This window comes from Bombina bombina, chromosome 2 (genome assembly GCF_027579735.1).
Source record: "Bombina bombina isolate aBomBom1 chromosome 2, aBomBom1.pri, whole genome shotgun sequence".
Taxonomy (NCBI): Eukaryota; Metazoa; Chordata; class Amphibia; order Anura; family Bombinatoridae; genus Bombina; species Bombina bombina.
Window position 1 is genome coordinate 346,412,910 of NC_069500.1, and position 16,748 is coordinate 346,429,657.

General features: G+C 40.3%; 1 protein-coding gene across 1 annotated transcript in view; it reads right to left on the reverse strand.

Annotated features, from left to right (window-relative positions):
* Positions 1-16,748, reverse strand: part of ATXN2 (ataxin 2) — a gene marked incomplete in the record, with an annotated part of 1,324,939 nt that overhangs the window by 1,232,292 nt on the left and 75,899 nt on the right. The window contains 1 exon segment of the mRNA XM_053699757.1: positions 260-293. Within this exon segment, the coding sequence (XP_053555732.1) occupies positions 260-293 (34 nt within the window).

Below are 16,748 nucleotides of genomic sequence, written 5' to 3' on the forward strand. Positions count from 1 at the left end.
CTTTTTAACAACCAAGGCAGGGATATGGTTTATTTTTTAACAACTAATGTGGCCACATGGCATTTTTTTTTTAACAACAATGCAGGAATATAGTATGTACAATTTGTAACAACTAATGTAGAAAGGTCAGGTTTTTTTAACAAAGGATAGCAAGAGAAGTAAATTTGATTATAGAGGTAAATTAAAAAGGTTCTTAAAATTGAATGACGTATCCAAACTATGCTTACTAAATGAAATAAGATAATGAATTACTACTTACTGTTTGAGGGGGTCCTTTACCACTGCTGCGCCCTCTAAAAAGAATAAAAAAAATATATATAGTAAATTCCTTCCTTAAATTGTGGTTTTAACAAATGTGTTTAAAATCATAGGAGCCCAGTATACATCTACATACACAGACACATAAAATCACTATAATCTGTCAGGAAATAAAAGTTACTAGTTCACTAAATATTGAATTCTTATTTCTTAAACAGCTGCTATATATTCATAGGAATATTGTCAGACTGCATGCCTGAAATCCTCACCTTCTTGGCACATTCAATATAAAGGGACAGGTGATTGTTCAGTGCTAAAGCGAAGTGTTTAATATTCATATTTAGACAAAATACACAAATTAAAATCAGATGCATTTTCTATTTAACTTGGTGTAACCTAGTTGCACTTAGCAATAAAAACATACCAAGCAGTAAAATACAAGGATGGACAAACAAGAAAGACACACAGACTCTGCAACTGGAGGTCAGGGGATACATGCACTTGGCACTATTTTTGTAGCCCTTTGGGGTGACCACAACTCAGAAGAGCACTCTGGAGGGAAGAACAACAAACAAAAAGTGCCCTGCAACAAACAAAATCTTTAAAGTGAAGGTCCATTTTGATGAATTAGTGCCAGTTTTTAATAAACCTATTAAAAACAAGGGCACTTTAATTCATCAAAATTGACATTTCACGGTTTTCTTCAAAAACATACCTTTTAATCCTGGCTCTAGCGATTCCCCCAGGCGTCGCAAAGCCTCTGCAGACGTCAGAAATGACGAATCAGGCTTCCTCCAATCACGCTCCCCCCCCCGGGGGAATCTTGGCCTGATGCAACGCTGTGATTGGAGGAAGCCGGATTCGTCATTTTGGACCCGCGACGATGGCTTGCAACGGGTGGAGGAAGTGCTGGAGCGGCTGCCAGGATTAAAAGGTAAGTTTTTTGAAGAAAACAGTGAAATGTCAATTTTAATGAATTAAAGTGCCCTTGTTTTTAATAGGTTTATTAAAAACCGGGCACTAATTCATCAAAATGGACCTTCACTTTAAGCATTATATATTATTTGTTTGTTTAATAGCAATACATTTATATGCAGACTTTAAATCCAAATGTTTTTTCATGATTTAGAAAGAGCATGACATTTTAAAACAAGTTTCTAATTTGCTTCATTCTCTTGAAAGTCTTTGCCTAAAAGCATATCTAGATAGGCTCAGTATCTGCACATAGATGCCTTGTGTGATTGGCTAACCCATGTGCATTGCTATTTCTTCAACAAAGGCTATCTAAAAAAAAAAAAAATTGGAATGTTTAAAATTATATTCTCTATCTGAATCATGAAAGAATAATTTTGGAGTTTAGTGACCCCTTTAAGGCTTCTAAAATCTGCAACCCGTGTGGTAGGGTGTTGACCGTTGCATCCTTACATAATTGTTCCGCAACCTTTTTGGAGTAAGTACCGTTGCAGTCATACATTTATGCCTTAACCCTTTCCCGCCATTAGGATGCTCCATGCCGTCCTAACTGCACTGGGCTTTAGCACCGTTAGGACAGCATAGAACGTTGTAGCCGTTTGGCTGTCCTCTAGCCATAGCTGCTTCGTAAATAGGATCTTGGGCTGGAGGGTGTGCCTAGCTTTATAGGCACTCCCCCTAACCCGATACCATCATTGAAATCAAACTATCACAATTTAAATGTTCACTTGTTTACCGTTCCTATGTACATAAATAGACCATACAGTAAAGTTCTAAATACCCCAATTGCAACATGTAAATATCATTAGTTTTAAAAAAATAAGAGCCAAGCGTGTATATCCCACAATGTAACAAATTGGTATCAAATATATTTTTGTTTTCATGAATTTATCCAGTTTTACTGAATGTAAATTTAACAACTATTTGGAAATATTAGAACAACAAATAATAAAGAAAGAAGGTTAAATAGAAAACACACAACACATATATAATGTCACCTCCAATAGAAAAAAAAAAACATACCACAATTTTGCATCTAACTTCATAGCATATTTAGCTTATCAGAATCAATTTAATGTGACACACTTATGTATAAAACACTTTACCTGCACATTTTATTAAAGGGACAGTAAACACTAAATATTAACTGATATTATTGGTTCCGCAGTGCTAACTTATTTGGATTAAGTGGTTAACCCCTTAGGCGCTGGTCGGTAAACCCTTAATGACGCTGCTGTTATGGGCCTCTCTGCCACGATCTTGCTAAAAGTAGCGAGATTGCTCTATTTCTGCAAGCCCCACGAAAAAGACGTGCAGAGTAACCGATGCAGAGAGAGACACTCTGCACTACAGAACCAAAAAAAAAACAACTCTAGGGCCCCAATTTATCAAAGGTCCGACACTGCGGATCAGGTCCGCAAGACCTCGCTAAATGCGGAGAGCAATACGCTCTCCGCATTTAACATTGCACCAGCAGCTCACAAGAGCTGCTGGTGAAACGCCGCCCCCTGCTGACTCGCGGCCGCCAGCAGGGAGGTGTCAATCAACCCGATCGTATTCGATCGGGTTGATTTCCGACGATTCCTGTCCGCCTGCTCAGAGCAGGCGGACAGGGTTATGGAGCAGCAGTCTTTAGACCGCTGCTTCATAAGTTGTGTTTCTGGCGAGTCTGAAGACTCGCCAGAAACACGGCCCTTCAAGCTCCGTACGGAGCTTGATAAATGGGCCTGTAAGAGTGGCAGGGAGGGCAAAGGAGGGAGAAGAGATTAATAGAGTGTGTGGGGGGGGGGAGATTAGAGGGTAGGTAACAGATCTTGGAGGGGGAGGGTGTGAGTTGGGCAGCTACAAGGTTATTTTTTTGTTGTTTTTTATTAAAATAAATTAAAAATACTGGGTAGTGGAAGAAAAACATAAGAGGGAGGGAATTGGTTAGAAGTGGGAGGGTTAGAGTGCTTTTTGGGAGGAATTATGGAGGTGGGAAGGTAAAGGGATAATCCTACACTAAGGAGGACATGTACTTAAAGGGACATGAAACCCAAAACTTTTCTTTCTTAATTCAGATAGAGAATACAATTTAACAACTTTCAAATTAACTTAAATTATTTAATTTGCTTCCTTCTCTTATCCTTAGCTGAAAGGTTTATCTAGGAAAGCACAGGAGCAGCAAAGAACCTAGGTTCTAGCTGCTGATTGGTTGCTGCATATATATACACCGATTGTCATTGGCTCACCCATGTGTTCAGTCAGCAACCAGCAGTGCATTGCTGCTCATAATAGGAGAAAATTAGAAAATTGCATGCTCTATCTGAATAATGAAATAACAATTTGGGTTTCATATCCCTTTAAGATGGGGGTAATCATTGGGGAGTGGGGGAGGGAAGAGAGCTGTTTGAGAGGAATCAGGTAGTGGGAAGTGTCAGGTGGGAGGGTAATCTCTACACTAAAGCTAAAATTAACCTTACAAGCTACCCGATTAACCCCTTCACTGCTGGGATCAATAAAAGTGTGGTGCGCAGCTGCAATTAGCGGCCTTCTAATTACCAAAAAGTTATCGCAAAGCCATATATGTCTGCTATTTCTGAACAAAGGGGGTCCAAGGGAAGCTTTTACAACCATTTTTGCCATGACTGCACAAGCAGTTTGTAAATAATTTCAGTGAGAAACCTAAAGTCTGTGAAAAAGTTAATTTTATTTATTTGATCGCATTTGGCGGTGAAATGGTGAAATGATTAAATATACCAAAATGGGCCTATATCAAAACTTTGGGTTGTCTAGTGATGGCAAAAATGCTGAAAATGCTATGGTCTTTTGGGGAAGTTTTAGTCTGAAATGCCTGGTCCTTAAGAGGTTAATTTCCTTTTAATCTTCCTGTAGCCCACGGAAAATGTATACATAGTTTTCTTTCAAAATCGCTTAGTTTGCCGCCTCTGGCAGATTTAAAATAAACGCCAGACCCCTCTTCGTTGTAACGTTATCACCCAAGGCTTTGTTGAAAGGAATTCTCTCCATGTCAAGCAAGACATTTTATGCTAGTGCACAGGAGCTTGCGCATGCCCAGTGTCTTGAAAACGCCAAGGGGGCTTTTCAAAACCCAGAACCAAAGAACCAAAACAAGAAATGCTTAATTCTTTAGCGGCTTGGAGATAAAAATTTCAAAGGTCCTTACTACATCAAAGTTATGAAGAAATCTATCATTTTTTGTTGCTGTGAGGTCTTCAGAAGAAACAACTTTAGGCATGAAAGAGTAGTTTGTTCATAAAACTGCTTTATACTGATAAACAAAACCATCAGGTAAGGAGAAAGCTCAGATACTCTTCTGGCTGAGCAAAGGCCAGCCAGGTTTAAATGGCTTAACCTGAAAACCAAGTTAAAGGGACAGTCAAGTATAAATTAAACTTTCATTATTCAGATAGGACTTTTAATTTTAATTGACTTTCCAATTTACTTTTATCATCAAATTTGCTTTTTTCTCTTGGTATTCTTAGTTTAAACTAAACATAGGTAGGCTCATATGCTAATTGCTAAGTCTTTGAGGGCTGCCTCTTATCACAGGCTTTTTAAATCTCTTTTCAATACAAAGAGACAGAAAGTACACGTGGGCTATATAGATAACACTGTGTTCAGGCACAGAAAGTTATTTAAGATTTAGCACAAAACAATGCTAAATTTAAGACAATAGATAATAAACAGTCACAGTCATGTGATCAGGGGGCTGGAAGAAGGTTCCTAGATACAAGGTAATCACAAAGGTAAAAAGTACATTAATATAACTGTGTTGGTTATGCAAAACTGGGGAATGAGTAATAAAGGGATTATCTATATTTTAAAACAATAACAATTCTATGGTTGACTGTTCCTTTAAGGTTCCACGAGGAAAAGCAGCTGGAGAAATAGTGAGCTGGGCAACTTTATTAGTCCAGTAGGCACTTCCCCTTCTATCATTGGGCTACCATTGGGTCATTTTCATTTTGTTAAACTGCACTAGGAGGCACCCTTTATCTATGTGACTAGAAATCTTCTTGTACAAGACTGAAAGGGCAGAAATCTGGCCTTAAAGGGAACTGGCTGATAAACCCTTATCAAGACCATCAAGCAAAAATTGTAGAATTTGAGGAAATCTAGAGTGTCTAGAGTTCTAACAGTAATTCTTAGACTCACATCAGGAAAGGTAATCTTTCCATATTTTCTGAAAAATACGTCTTGTAAAATGTTTCCTAGGGTGAATCAAAGAGTCAAACACTTGGTCTGTGCTAAAATCTGCACCGATACATTTAAAAAGTCAGAACCTTAATTTTATTGTGAATGCATACAAAAGTGCCTATGTAGTGTTATGTTGTGTATGCAACTATGCCCCCAGGCAATGAGAATCATATGTACATGTTCATGTTAATAGCCTGTAAGCTATGTGAGTGCAAGTACCTACCTATCTGTCAGCACTCACTGAATTCTGCTTAGCAAGCTGCAGGAGACCTGTTTTCAGTAGAAGAGCACATCCTGTGTAATAAGCACTGACTCAGGATCTGGAGTATGAGTACACCAAAAAGTCAACAGGAGGAGGCTGCAGGATGAATCCCAGCAACACCTGAGGCAGGCTAGTGAAACTCCCAGAAGGAAATTTACTCTCACTTCCAGTTGTGCTCCAGTACACCACTCTGTCCTTTTCCCTGCTCTCTAAAGGGGAAAATAGGTTTCAAATTGGTCTGAGAAACCCTTTCAATTGACGTGTAGATCAGCTTTTCAATTTTCAAGAAATCATGAGAAAGTGAGGAGGAATTAAAGCTCTATGGACTTTAATCTCACATGTAATTGCTCATAGACTTTCACCATCTTATAAAAGAAATTGCATGTCTATTTCAATCACAAAAGTTTAATTGTGACATTAGTATCCCTTTAATTAAATATTTATGGAAAACACTATGGAACATTTAAAAGGGACACTGAACCCAAATTTTTTCTTTCGTAATTCAGATAGGGCATGACATTTTAAGCAACTTTCTAATTTACTCCTATTATCAATTTTTCTTCATTCTCTTGGTATCTTTATTTGAAATGCAAGAATGTAAGTTTAGATGCCGGTCCATTTGTGGTGAACAACCTGGGCTGTCCTTGCTGATTGGTGGATAAATTAATCCACCAATAAAAAAGTGCTGTCCATAGTGCTGAACAAAAAAAACACAATTTATGCTTACCTGATAAATTTATTTCTCTTGTGGTGTATCCAGTCCACGGATCATCCATTACTTGTGGGATATTCGCATTCCCAACAGGAAGTTGCAAGAGGACACCCACAGCAGAGCTGTAATATAGCTCCTCCCCTAACTGTCATAGCCAGTCATTCGACCGAAAACAAGCCGAGAAAGGAGGAACCATAGGGTGCAGTGGTTACTGTAGTTTAAATTTAAAAATTACCTGCCTTAAAATGACAGGGCGGGCCGTGGATTGGATACACCACAAGAGAAATAAACTTATCAGGTAAGCATAAATTGTGTTCTCTTGTAAGGTGTATCCAGTCCACGGATCATCCATTACTTGTGGGATACCAATACCAAAGCTAAAGTACACGGATGAAGGGAGGGACAAGGCAGGTACTTAAACGGAAGGAACCACTGCCTGCAAAACCTCTCCCCCAAATATAGCCTCCGAAGACGCAAAAGTATCAAATTTGTGAAGCGAAGACCAAGTCGCCGCCTTGCAAATCTGTTCAACAGAAGCCTCATTTTTAAAGGCCCAAGTGGAAGCCACAGCTCTAGTGGAATGAGCTGTAATCCTTTCAGGAGGCTGCTGTCCAGCAGTCTCATAGGCTAAGCGGATTATGCTTCTTTGCCAAAAAGAAAGAGAGGTTGCCGAAGCCTTTTGACCTCTCCTCTGTCCAGAGTAGACAACAAACAAAGCAGATGTTTGACGAAAATCTTTAGTATCTTGTAAGTAAAACTTTAAAGCACGGACCACGTCCAGATTGTGTAATAGACGTTCCTTCTTCGAAGAAGGATTAGGACACAAGGATGGAACAAAAATCTCTTGATTGATATTCTTGTTAGATACCACCTTAGGTAAAAACCCAGGTTTGGTACGCAGGACTACCTTCTCCGTATGAAAAATCAGATAAGGAGAATCACATTATAAGGCAGATAGCTCAGAGACTCTACGAGCCGAGGAAATAGCTACCAAAAAAAGAACTTTACAAGATAAAAGTTTGATATCTATGGAATGAAGAGGTTCAAACGGAACTCCTTGAAGAACCTTAAGAACCAAATTTAAGCTCCATGGTGGAGCAACAGGTTTAAACACAGGATTGATTCTAACTAAAGCCTGACAAAATGCCTGAACGTCTGGAACATCTGCCAGACGCTTGTGCAAAAGAATAGACAGAGCAGAAATCTGTCCCTTTAAGGAACTAGCTGACAATCCTTTTTCCAAACCTTCTTGGAGAAAAGATAATATCCTGGGAATCCTGACCTTACTCCATGAGTAACCCTTGGATTCACACCAATAAAGATATTTACGCCATATCCTATGTTAAATTTTCCTGGTGACAGGCTTTCGTGCCTGTATTAAGGTATCAATAACTGACTCAGAGAAGCCACGCTTTGATAAAATCAAGCGTTCAATCTCCAGGCAGTCAGCCTCAGAGAAATTAGATTTGGATGGTTGAAAGGACCCTGAAGTAGAAGGTCCTGTTTCAGAGGCAGAGACCATGGTGGAAAGGATGACATGTCCACTAGATCTGCATACCAGGTCCTGCGTGGCCACGCAGATGCTATCAGAATCACCGATGCTCTCTCCTGCTTGATCTTGGCAATCAGTCGAGGGAGCAGAGGAAACGGTGGAAACACATAAGCCAGGTTGAAAGACCAGGGCGCTGCTAGAGCATCTATCAGTGTCGCCTTGGGATCCCTGGACCTGGATCCGTAACACGGAAGCTTGGCGTTCTGGCGAGACGCCATGACATCCAGTTCTGGTTTGCCCCAACGATGAATCAGTTGTGCAAAAACCTCCGGATGGAGTTCCCACTCTCCCGGATGAAAAGTCTGACGACTTAGAAAATCCGCCTCCCAGTTCTCTACACCTGGGATATGGATAGCTGATAGGTGGCAAGAGTGAATCTCTGCCCTGCGAATTATTTTTGAAACTTCTAACATCGCTAGGGAACTTCTTGTTCCCCCTTGATGGTTGATGTAAGCTACAGTCGTGATGTTGTCCAACTGAAATCTGATGTACCTCAGAGTTGCTAACTGAGGCCAAGCCTGAAGAGCATTGAATATCGCTCTTAGTTCCAGAATATTTATTGGAAGGAGAGACTCCTCCTGAGTCCACGATCCCTGAGCCTTCAGGGAATTCCAGACTGCACCCCAACCTAGAAGGCTGGCATCTGTTGTTACAATTGTCCAATCTGGCCTGCGAAAGGTCATACCTTTGGACAGATGGACCCGAGATAGCCACCAGAGGAGAGAATCCCTGGTCTCTTGGGACAGATTCAGTTGAGGGGACAAATCTGTGTAATCCCCGTTCCACTGACTGAGCATGCATAGTTGCAGCGGTCTGAGATGTAAGCGTGCAAACGGCACTATGTCCATTGCCGCTACCATTAAGCCGATTACTTCCATACACTGAGCCACCGAAGGGCGCGGAATGGAATGAAGAACCCGGCAGGAATTTAGAAGCTTTGATAACCTGGACTCCGTCAGGTAAATTTTCATTTCTACAGAATCTATCAGAGTCCCTAGGAAGGAAACTCTAGTGAGTGGGGATAGAGAACTCTTTTCCTCGTTCACTTTCCACCCATGCGACCTCAGAAAAGCCAGTACTACGTCCGTATGACACTTGGCAATTTGGAAGTTTGACGCCTGTATCAGGATGTCATCTAAATAAGGGGCTACTGCTATGCCCCGCGGCCTTAGGACTGCCAGAAGCAACCCTAGAACCTTTGTAAAGATTCTTGGAGCTGTAGCTAATCCAAAGGGAAGAGCTACGAACTGGTAATGCCTGTCTAGAAAGGCAAACCTGAGAAACCGATGATGATGATCTTTGTGTATCGGAATGTGAAGATAAGCATCATTTAGATCCACTGTAGTCATATATTGACCCTCCTGGACCATTGGTAGGATGGTACGAATAGTTTCCATCTTGAATGATGGAACTTTGAGTAATTTGTTTAAGATCTTTAGATCCAAAATTGGTCTGAAGGTTCCCTCTTTTTTGGGAACCACAAACAGATGTGAGTAAAAACCCTGTCCCTGTTCCTCCTTTGGAACTAGATGGATCACTCCCATAACTAGGAGGTCTCGTACACAGTGTAAGAATGCCTCTCTCTTTATCTGGTTTGCAGATAATTGTGAAAGGTGAAATCTCCCTTTTGGGGGGGAAGCTTTGAAGTCCAGGAGATATCCCTGGGATATAATTTCCAACGCCCAGGGATGCTGAACATCTCTTGCCCACGCCTGGGCGAAGAGTGAAAGTCTGCCCCCTACTAGATCCGTTACCGGATAGGGGGCCGTTCCTTCATGCTGTTTTAGAGGCAGCAGCAGGCTTTTTGGCCTGCTTACCTTTTTTCCAGGTCTGGATTGGTCTCCAGACCGTCTTGGATTGAGCAAAAGTTCCCTCTTGTTTAGCATTAGAGGAAGTTGATGCCGCACCTGCCTTGAAGTTTCGAAAGGCACGAAAATTAGACTGTTTGGCCCTAGATTTGGACCTGTCCTGAGGAAGGGCATGACCTTTTCCTCCAGTGATATCAGCAATAATCTCCTTCAAACCAGGCCCGAATAGGGTCTGCCCCTTTCAGGGAATGTTAAGTAGCTTAGATTTTGAAGTCACGTCAGCTGACCATGATCTAAGCCATAGCGCTCTGCGCGCCTGTATAGCAAAACCAGAATTCTTAGCCGTTAGTTTAGTCAAATGAACAATGGCATCAGAATAAAAGAATTGGTTAGCTTAAGTCCTCTAAGTTTGCCAAGTATGTCATCCAATGGAGTCGCTACCTGTAAAGCCTCTTCCAGAGACTCAAACCAGTACGCCGCAGCAGCAGTGACAGGGGCAATGCATGCAAGGGGCTGTAGGATAAAACCTTGTTGAATAAATATTTTCTTGAGGTAACCTCTAATTTTTTATCCATTGGATCTAAAAAAAAAAAAACACAACTGTCCTCGACAGGGATAGTAGTACGCTTTACTAGAGTAGAAACTGCTCCCTCCACCTTAGGGACTGTCTGCCATAAGTCCCGTGTGGTGGCGTCTATTGGAAACATTTTTCTAAAAATAGGCGGGGAAGAGAACGGCACACCTGGTCTATCCCATTCCTTATTAATAATTTCTGTAAACCTTTTAGGTATTTGGAAAAACATCAGTACACACCGGCACTGCAAAGTATTTATCCAGTCTACACAATTTCTCTGGCACTGCAATGGTATCACAGTCATTCAGAGCAGCTAAAACCTCCCTAAGCAACACGCAGAGGTGTTCAAGCTTAAATTTAAATGTAGAAATATTAGAATCAGGTATCTTTTCTGAGTCATTAACATCACCCACTGACTGAAGCTCTCTTTCCTCAGCTTCTGCATATTGTGAGGCAGTATCAGACATGGTTCTTAAAGCGTCAGTATGCTCTGCATTTTGTCTCACCCCAGAGCTATCTCGCTTACCTCTAAGTTCAGGTAGTCTGGCTAATACCGCTGACAGTGTATTATCCATGACTGCCGCCATGTCTTGTAAAGTAAACGCTATGGGCGCCCTAGATGTACTTGGCGCCATTTGAGCGTGAGTCCCTTAAGCGGGAGTCAAAGGGTCTGACACGTGGGGAAAGTTAGTCGGCATAAATTCCCCCTCGTCAGATTCCTCTGGTGATAAATTTTTTAAAGACAGAAAATGATCTTTATTGCATAAAATGAAATCAGTACATTTGGTACACATTCTAAGAGGGGGTTCCACCATGGCTTTTAAACATAATAAACAAGGAGTTTCTTCTATGTCAGACATGTTTATACAGACTAGCAATGAGACTAGCAAGCTTGGAAAACACTTTAAATCAAGTTAACAAGCAAATATAAAAAACGGTAGTGTGCCTTTAAGAGAAACAAATTTTGTCAGAATTTGAAAAACAGTGAAAAAATGCAGTAAATCAAACAAAATTTTTACAGTGTGTATAATAGGCTAACAGAGCATTGCACCCACTTGCAAATGGATGATTAACCCCTTAGTTTAAAAAACGGATCAAAAAAATGAAATAGACTTTTTTAACAGTCACAACCAACTGCCACAGCAAGCTGTGGCCCTACCTTCCCCAATAAACGACTTTGGAAAGCCTTTGGGCCCTTCAGAGATGTCCTATAGCATTCAGAGGGCCTTTGAGGGAAGCTGGATGTCACAGTTTGTAATTTTAACTGCACCAACTGTAACTTTTATACTACAACAGTAGAAAGCCTCAGGAAACTGTTTCTAGTCAAAATTTAAGCCAGCCATGTGGAAAAAACTAGGCCCCAATAAGTTTTATCACCAAAGCATATATAAAAACGATTAAACATGCCAGCAAACGTTTTATATTGCAATATCATAAGGGTATTACCCCTGGGAGTAAGCATGATACCAGTAGTTATTAAATCACTGTATTCAGGCTTAACTTACATTAATCCGGTATCAGCAGCATTTTCTAGTGTTTTCCATCTCTAGAAAAAATTATAACTGCACATACCTGATAGCAGAATAAACTGCACGCCATTCTCTCGCTGAAGTTACCTCATCTGTGTAATCCCCTCAGACATATGTGAGAACAGCAATGGATCTTAGTTACAACCTGCTAAGATCATAGAAACCTCAGGCAGATTCTTCTTCTATTTACTGCCTGAGATAAAATAGCACAACTCCGGTACTATTTAAAAATAACAAACTTTTGATTGAAGAAAATAAACTAGCTATATTTAACCACTCTCTCCTACAACGTCCTTGCTTGTTGAGAGTTACAAGAGAATGACTGGCTATGACAGTTAGGGGAGGAGCTATATTACAGCTCTGCTGTGGGTGTCCTCTTGCAACTTCCTGTTGGGAATGAGAATATCCCACAAGTAATGGATGATCCGTGGACTGGATACACCTTACAAGAGAAAAGCTTAGATGCCTTTTTCAAATAAAGATAGCAAGAGAACGAAGAAAATTTGATAATAGGAGTAAATTAGAAAGTTGCTTAAAATTGCATGCTCTATCTGAATCATGAAATAAAGAATTGGGGTTCAATGTCCCTTTAAGGTATTCTGGTTATTGCGGGGGGGGGGGGAGAATAGAAAGAGAACATGACTATACATAAATGATTAAAAAAATTATAAATGGACAAATAAAATTAAAGGGCCATAATACCCAAATGTTTAAACACTTGAAAGTGATGCAGTATAGCTGTAAAAAGCTGACTAGAAAATATCACCTGAACATCTCTATGTAAAAAAGAAAGATATTTTACCTCAAAAGTTTCTCAGTAGCCACATCCCATTGTAAAGGATTTCTAAGCAGCATATTAGTATGTCTGTCCTGGGACAGCTGAAAGGATGAGCCTTGTGCACTATCATATTTACCTATTCAGATTAGGGAAGTTTACAATGAAATCTCATGAGAGTGAAGTCAAATCTCATGAGATCACAGTAAAAGAGTTCATGACCTTAGCACTGCTGATGCTGATTGGCTGCTATTCATTTCTTCATTTTTTTTTACCTGCAGCTGGGAGCAGCTGAGTATAACTTTTTACACAGAACTTACTCTGCTGAGCTGAGGAGATTGTGAGGTAAAATATCTTCCTTTTTTTACATATAGAGATGCTCAGGTGATATTTTCCTGTCAGCTTTTTACAGTTATACTGCATCAGTTTCAAGTGATTTAGCATATGAGTATTATGTCCCTTTAAGTGAAAGTAAACTATACTGAACCTCTAAGTCGCAACTAAAAGTACAAATCAATTAAGGTGGAGTTTAATTCATGAATTTCTTTCTTTTGTTATAATAAAACTATAATTTCATCTTTAGATCTGCTAATCTAAACCGCCGTCACTCCGCCTGGCTCTAAAAAAAATATATATATATTTTAACATGACAAAGATCATCTTCTACATTCTGATAGGTCCCCCAGTGGGGTCTGAATTCTAACTTTACACCCCTAAATGTAAGTATGCATGTGTGTCTCGTTGAATTGAATGACAACAAACAAGCGAGTTCATGAGACACGCATGCACATTGCAGGTGGGACCGCTCTTACTATTAAAACAGAAAATCCGGAAATGAGTGGGTGGGTGGAGCAACATAAATATTGGTATATTTATACAATACTAAAGAAAAAATAAATAATAAGGTATTTCTTAAAAAAAGGTAGCGATTACATAGAGGTTTAGAAGATGAATAGTTCTTATTAAAGTTTGGTCCGAAAACTTACTTTCACTTTAATGACTATCGTATAAAAACCAATACGTTAAATCTTTCATAACACTTATGGCCTACCTCACAGATACACACTGAAAATAAATAAAGTGAAAGGAAATAGCAACTAAATGCTTAGTAAAACCTGGTAAATGCTATAAAATAAAGAAGTTTTACCATAATCCTACAGTGTAACAAAACATAACACATTCAAAACTGAATTTAAAAAAAAAAAAAGTCACATCTTAGACACACACACTTCAAAAAACAGACATGCAACAATTAGTTAGAGCCAAATAAGGCTGTGCGCAATCATACACCAGAATTTACAAGTATTACAAGGATGATGAAGACTTCAATCCAAACATTATGCAAAGCACTGACAAGCAAAATAGCAAGCCAAATATAATGCAATACACTGGCCAAGCAGAGTACATAAAAACAAAGAATACCAAAGCAGTAACAGAAACACAGCAGCACTAAATATGAATGCAATACAAATCAATCAACTCTGTCTAGATGACAAAATAAGATGTAAGAGGAAAGGAAGCAGTCTCGATGTTCCCACAGAAAAGTTTGCCAGCCAGCAATATTATAACATTTTATGTTATTTATAAATGTTATATCCTATCCAAAACAGATTAATTGCATAATTTAACAAAAACTGATGTAATGATAATTTGTGCTACTCTCCCTCTAACAAAAATGAACACTTCCTTCATTTTTTTTCCAGCTATCAATACACACTTTCAAACTTTACAAAAACATAATTTATTCTTACCTGATGAATTTATTTCTTTTTTTGATACGGTGAGTCGACAGATCTTAATTACTGTTGGGAATATCACTCCTGACCAGCAGGAGGAGACAAAGAGCACCATAGCAAAAGCTGTTAAATACCACTCCCCCTACCCACAATCCCCAGTCATTCGACCAAAGGGAAAGGAGAAATTAAGTAATCTAAGGTGCAGTGGTGCCTGAAGTTTATAGAAAAGCAAATTGTCTGAAAAACAGGGTGGGCCGTGGACTCACCGTGTCAAGAAAGAAAGAAATTTATCAGGTAAGAATAAATTAGGTTTTCTTTCTAATGACATGGTGAGTCCACGGATCATCTTAATTACTGTTGGGAACCAATACTCAAGCTAGAGGACACGGATGATAATGGACGGACAAGACAGTTAACCTAAACAGAAGGCACCACTGCTTGAAGAACCCATCTCCCAAAAGAAGCTTCTGCTGAAGCAAAAGTATCAAAATTCGTAAAATTTAGAAAAAGTATGCAAAGATGACCAAGTCGCAGCCTTGCAAAGCTGATCTACAGAAGCTCCATTTTTGAAAGCCCAAGAAGATAAAACAGCCCTCGAGGAAAGAGCCGTGATTCTCTCAGGAGGCTGCTGACCAGCAGTCTCATATGCCAAGCGAATAACACTCCTCAACCAACAAGAAAGAGAAGTAGCCGTCGCTTTCATACCCTTACGCTTCCCAGAAAAGACAACAAATAAAGAAGACTGGCGAAAATTCTTAGTCGCCTGCAAATAATATTTTAATGCACGAACAACATCCAGGTTGTGCAACAAATGCTCCTTATGAGGAGGAGGATTAGGACACAAAGAAGGAACAACAATCTCTTGATTAATATTCTTATCAGACAACCTTGGGAAGAAAACCTAATGCAGTACGCAGAACTACCTTATCAGAGTGAAAAAGAAGAAGGCGATTCATACTGTAAGGCTGCCAAGATAACATCTTAATATCCAAAGAATGCATGGGTTCAAACGGAGCCTGTTGAAGGACTCTAAGAACCAAATTAAGACTCCAAGGTGGAGTAGTAGACTTAATCACAGGCCGAATTCTAACCAAGGCCTGACAAAAAAGAATGAACATCTGGCACATCCGCCAGGCTCTTGTGCAATAAAATAGATAAAGTAGAAATTTGACCCTTCAGGGTACTAGCAGATAAACCTTTCTCCAAACCCTCCTGGAGAAAAGACAAAATCCTAGGAATCATAACTCTACTCCACGAGTAGCCTTTGGATTCACACCAATACAAAATATTTACACCAAATCTTATAATAAATCTTCCTAGTCACAGGCTTACGAGCCTGAATCATAGTCAATCTCCAAGCAGTCAGCTTCAGAGAAACGAGATTTGGATGAAGGAAGTGACCCTGCAGAAGCAGGTCCTTCCTTAATGGAAGACACCAAGGTGGAAGGGAAGACATCTCCACCAGATCTGCAAACCAGTATCTGCGAGGCCACGCCGGAGCAATGAGAATCACTGATGCCCTCTCTTGTTTGACCCGAGCAATGACCCGAGGAAGAAGAGCAAAACGGAGGGAACACATATGCCAGACTGAAAGTCCAAGGAACTGCCAGAGCATCTATCAGAACAGCCTGAGGATCTTTTGACCTTGACCCGTACCTCAGGAGCTTGGCATTCTGACGAGATGCCATGAGAGCTAACTCCGGCTGCCCCAACAGACAATCAAGCTGAAAAATACCGCTGGATGAAGTTCCCACTTCCCCGGATGAAAAGTCTGTCTACTCAGAAAATCTACTTCCCAATTGTCCCCCCCCTGGAATATGGATAGCAGACAGACAACAGTTGTGAATCTCCGCCCACTGAATAATCTTGGCTACCTCTGTCATGGCCAAGGAACTCAGAGTTCCTCCCAGATGATTGATGTAAGCCACTGACGTTATGTTGTCCGACTGAAACCTGATAAACTGGGTTGAAGCTAGCTGAGGCCAGGCTAGAAGAGCATTGAAAATCGCTCTCAGTTACAAAACATTTATTGGAAGAACCGACTACTCCCGATTCCATAGACCCTGAGCCCTTAATGAACCCCAGACAGCACTCCAGCACAGCAAACTGGCATTCATGGTTACAATCACCCAGGCAGGTCTGCGAAAGCAAGTTCCCTGAGAGAGAAGATCCTGAGACAACCACCATGGAAGAGAATCTCTTGACATCTGAGCTAGAACAATCTTTGGAGATAGATCTGCATAATCCCCGTTCCACTGCCTGAGCAAGCATAACTTCAGAGGTCTGAGATGGAACCGAGCAAACTGAATGATGTCCATGACTGAAACCATCAGACCAATAATCTCCATGCACTGAGCCACTGAGGGCCGA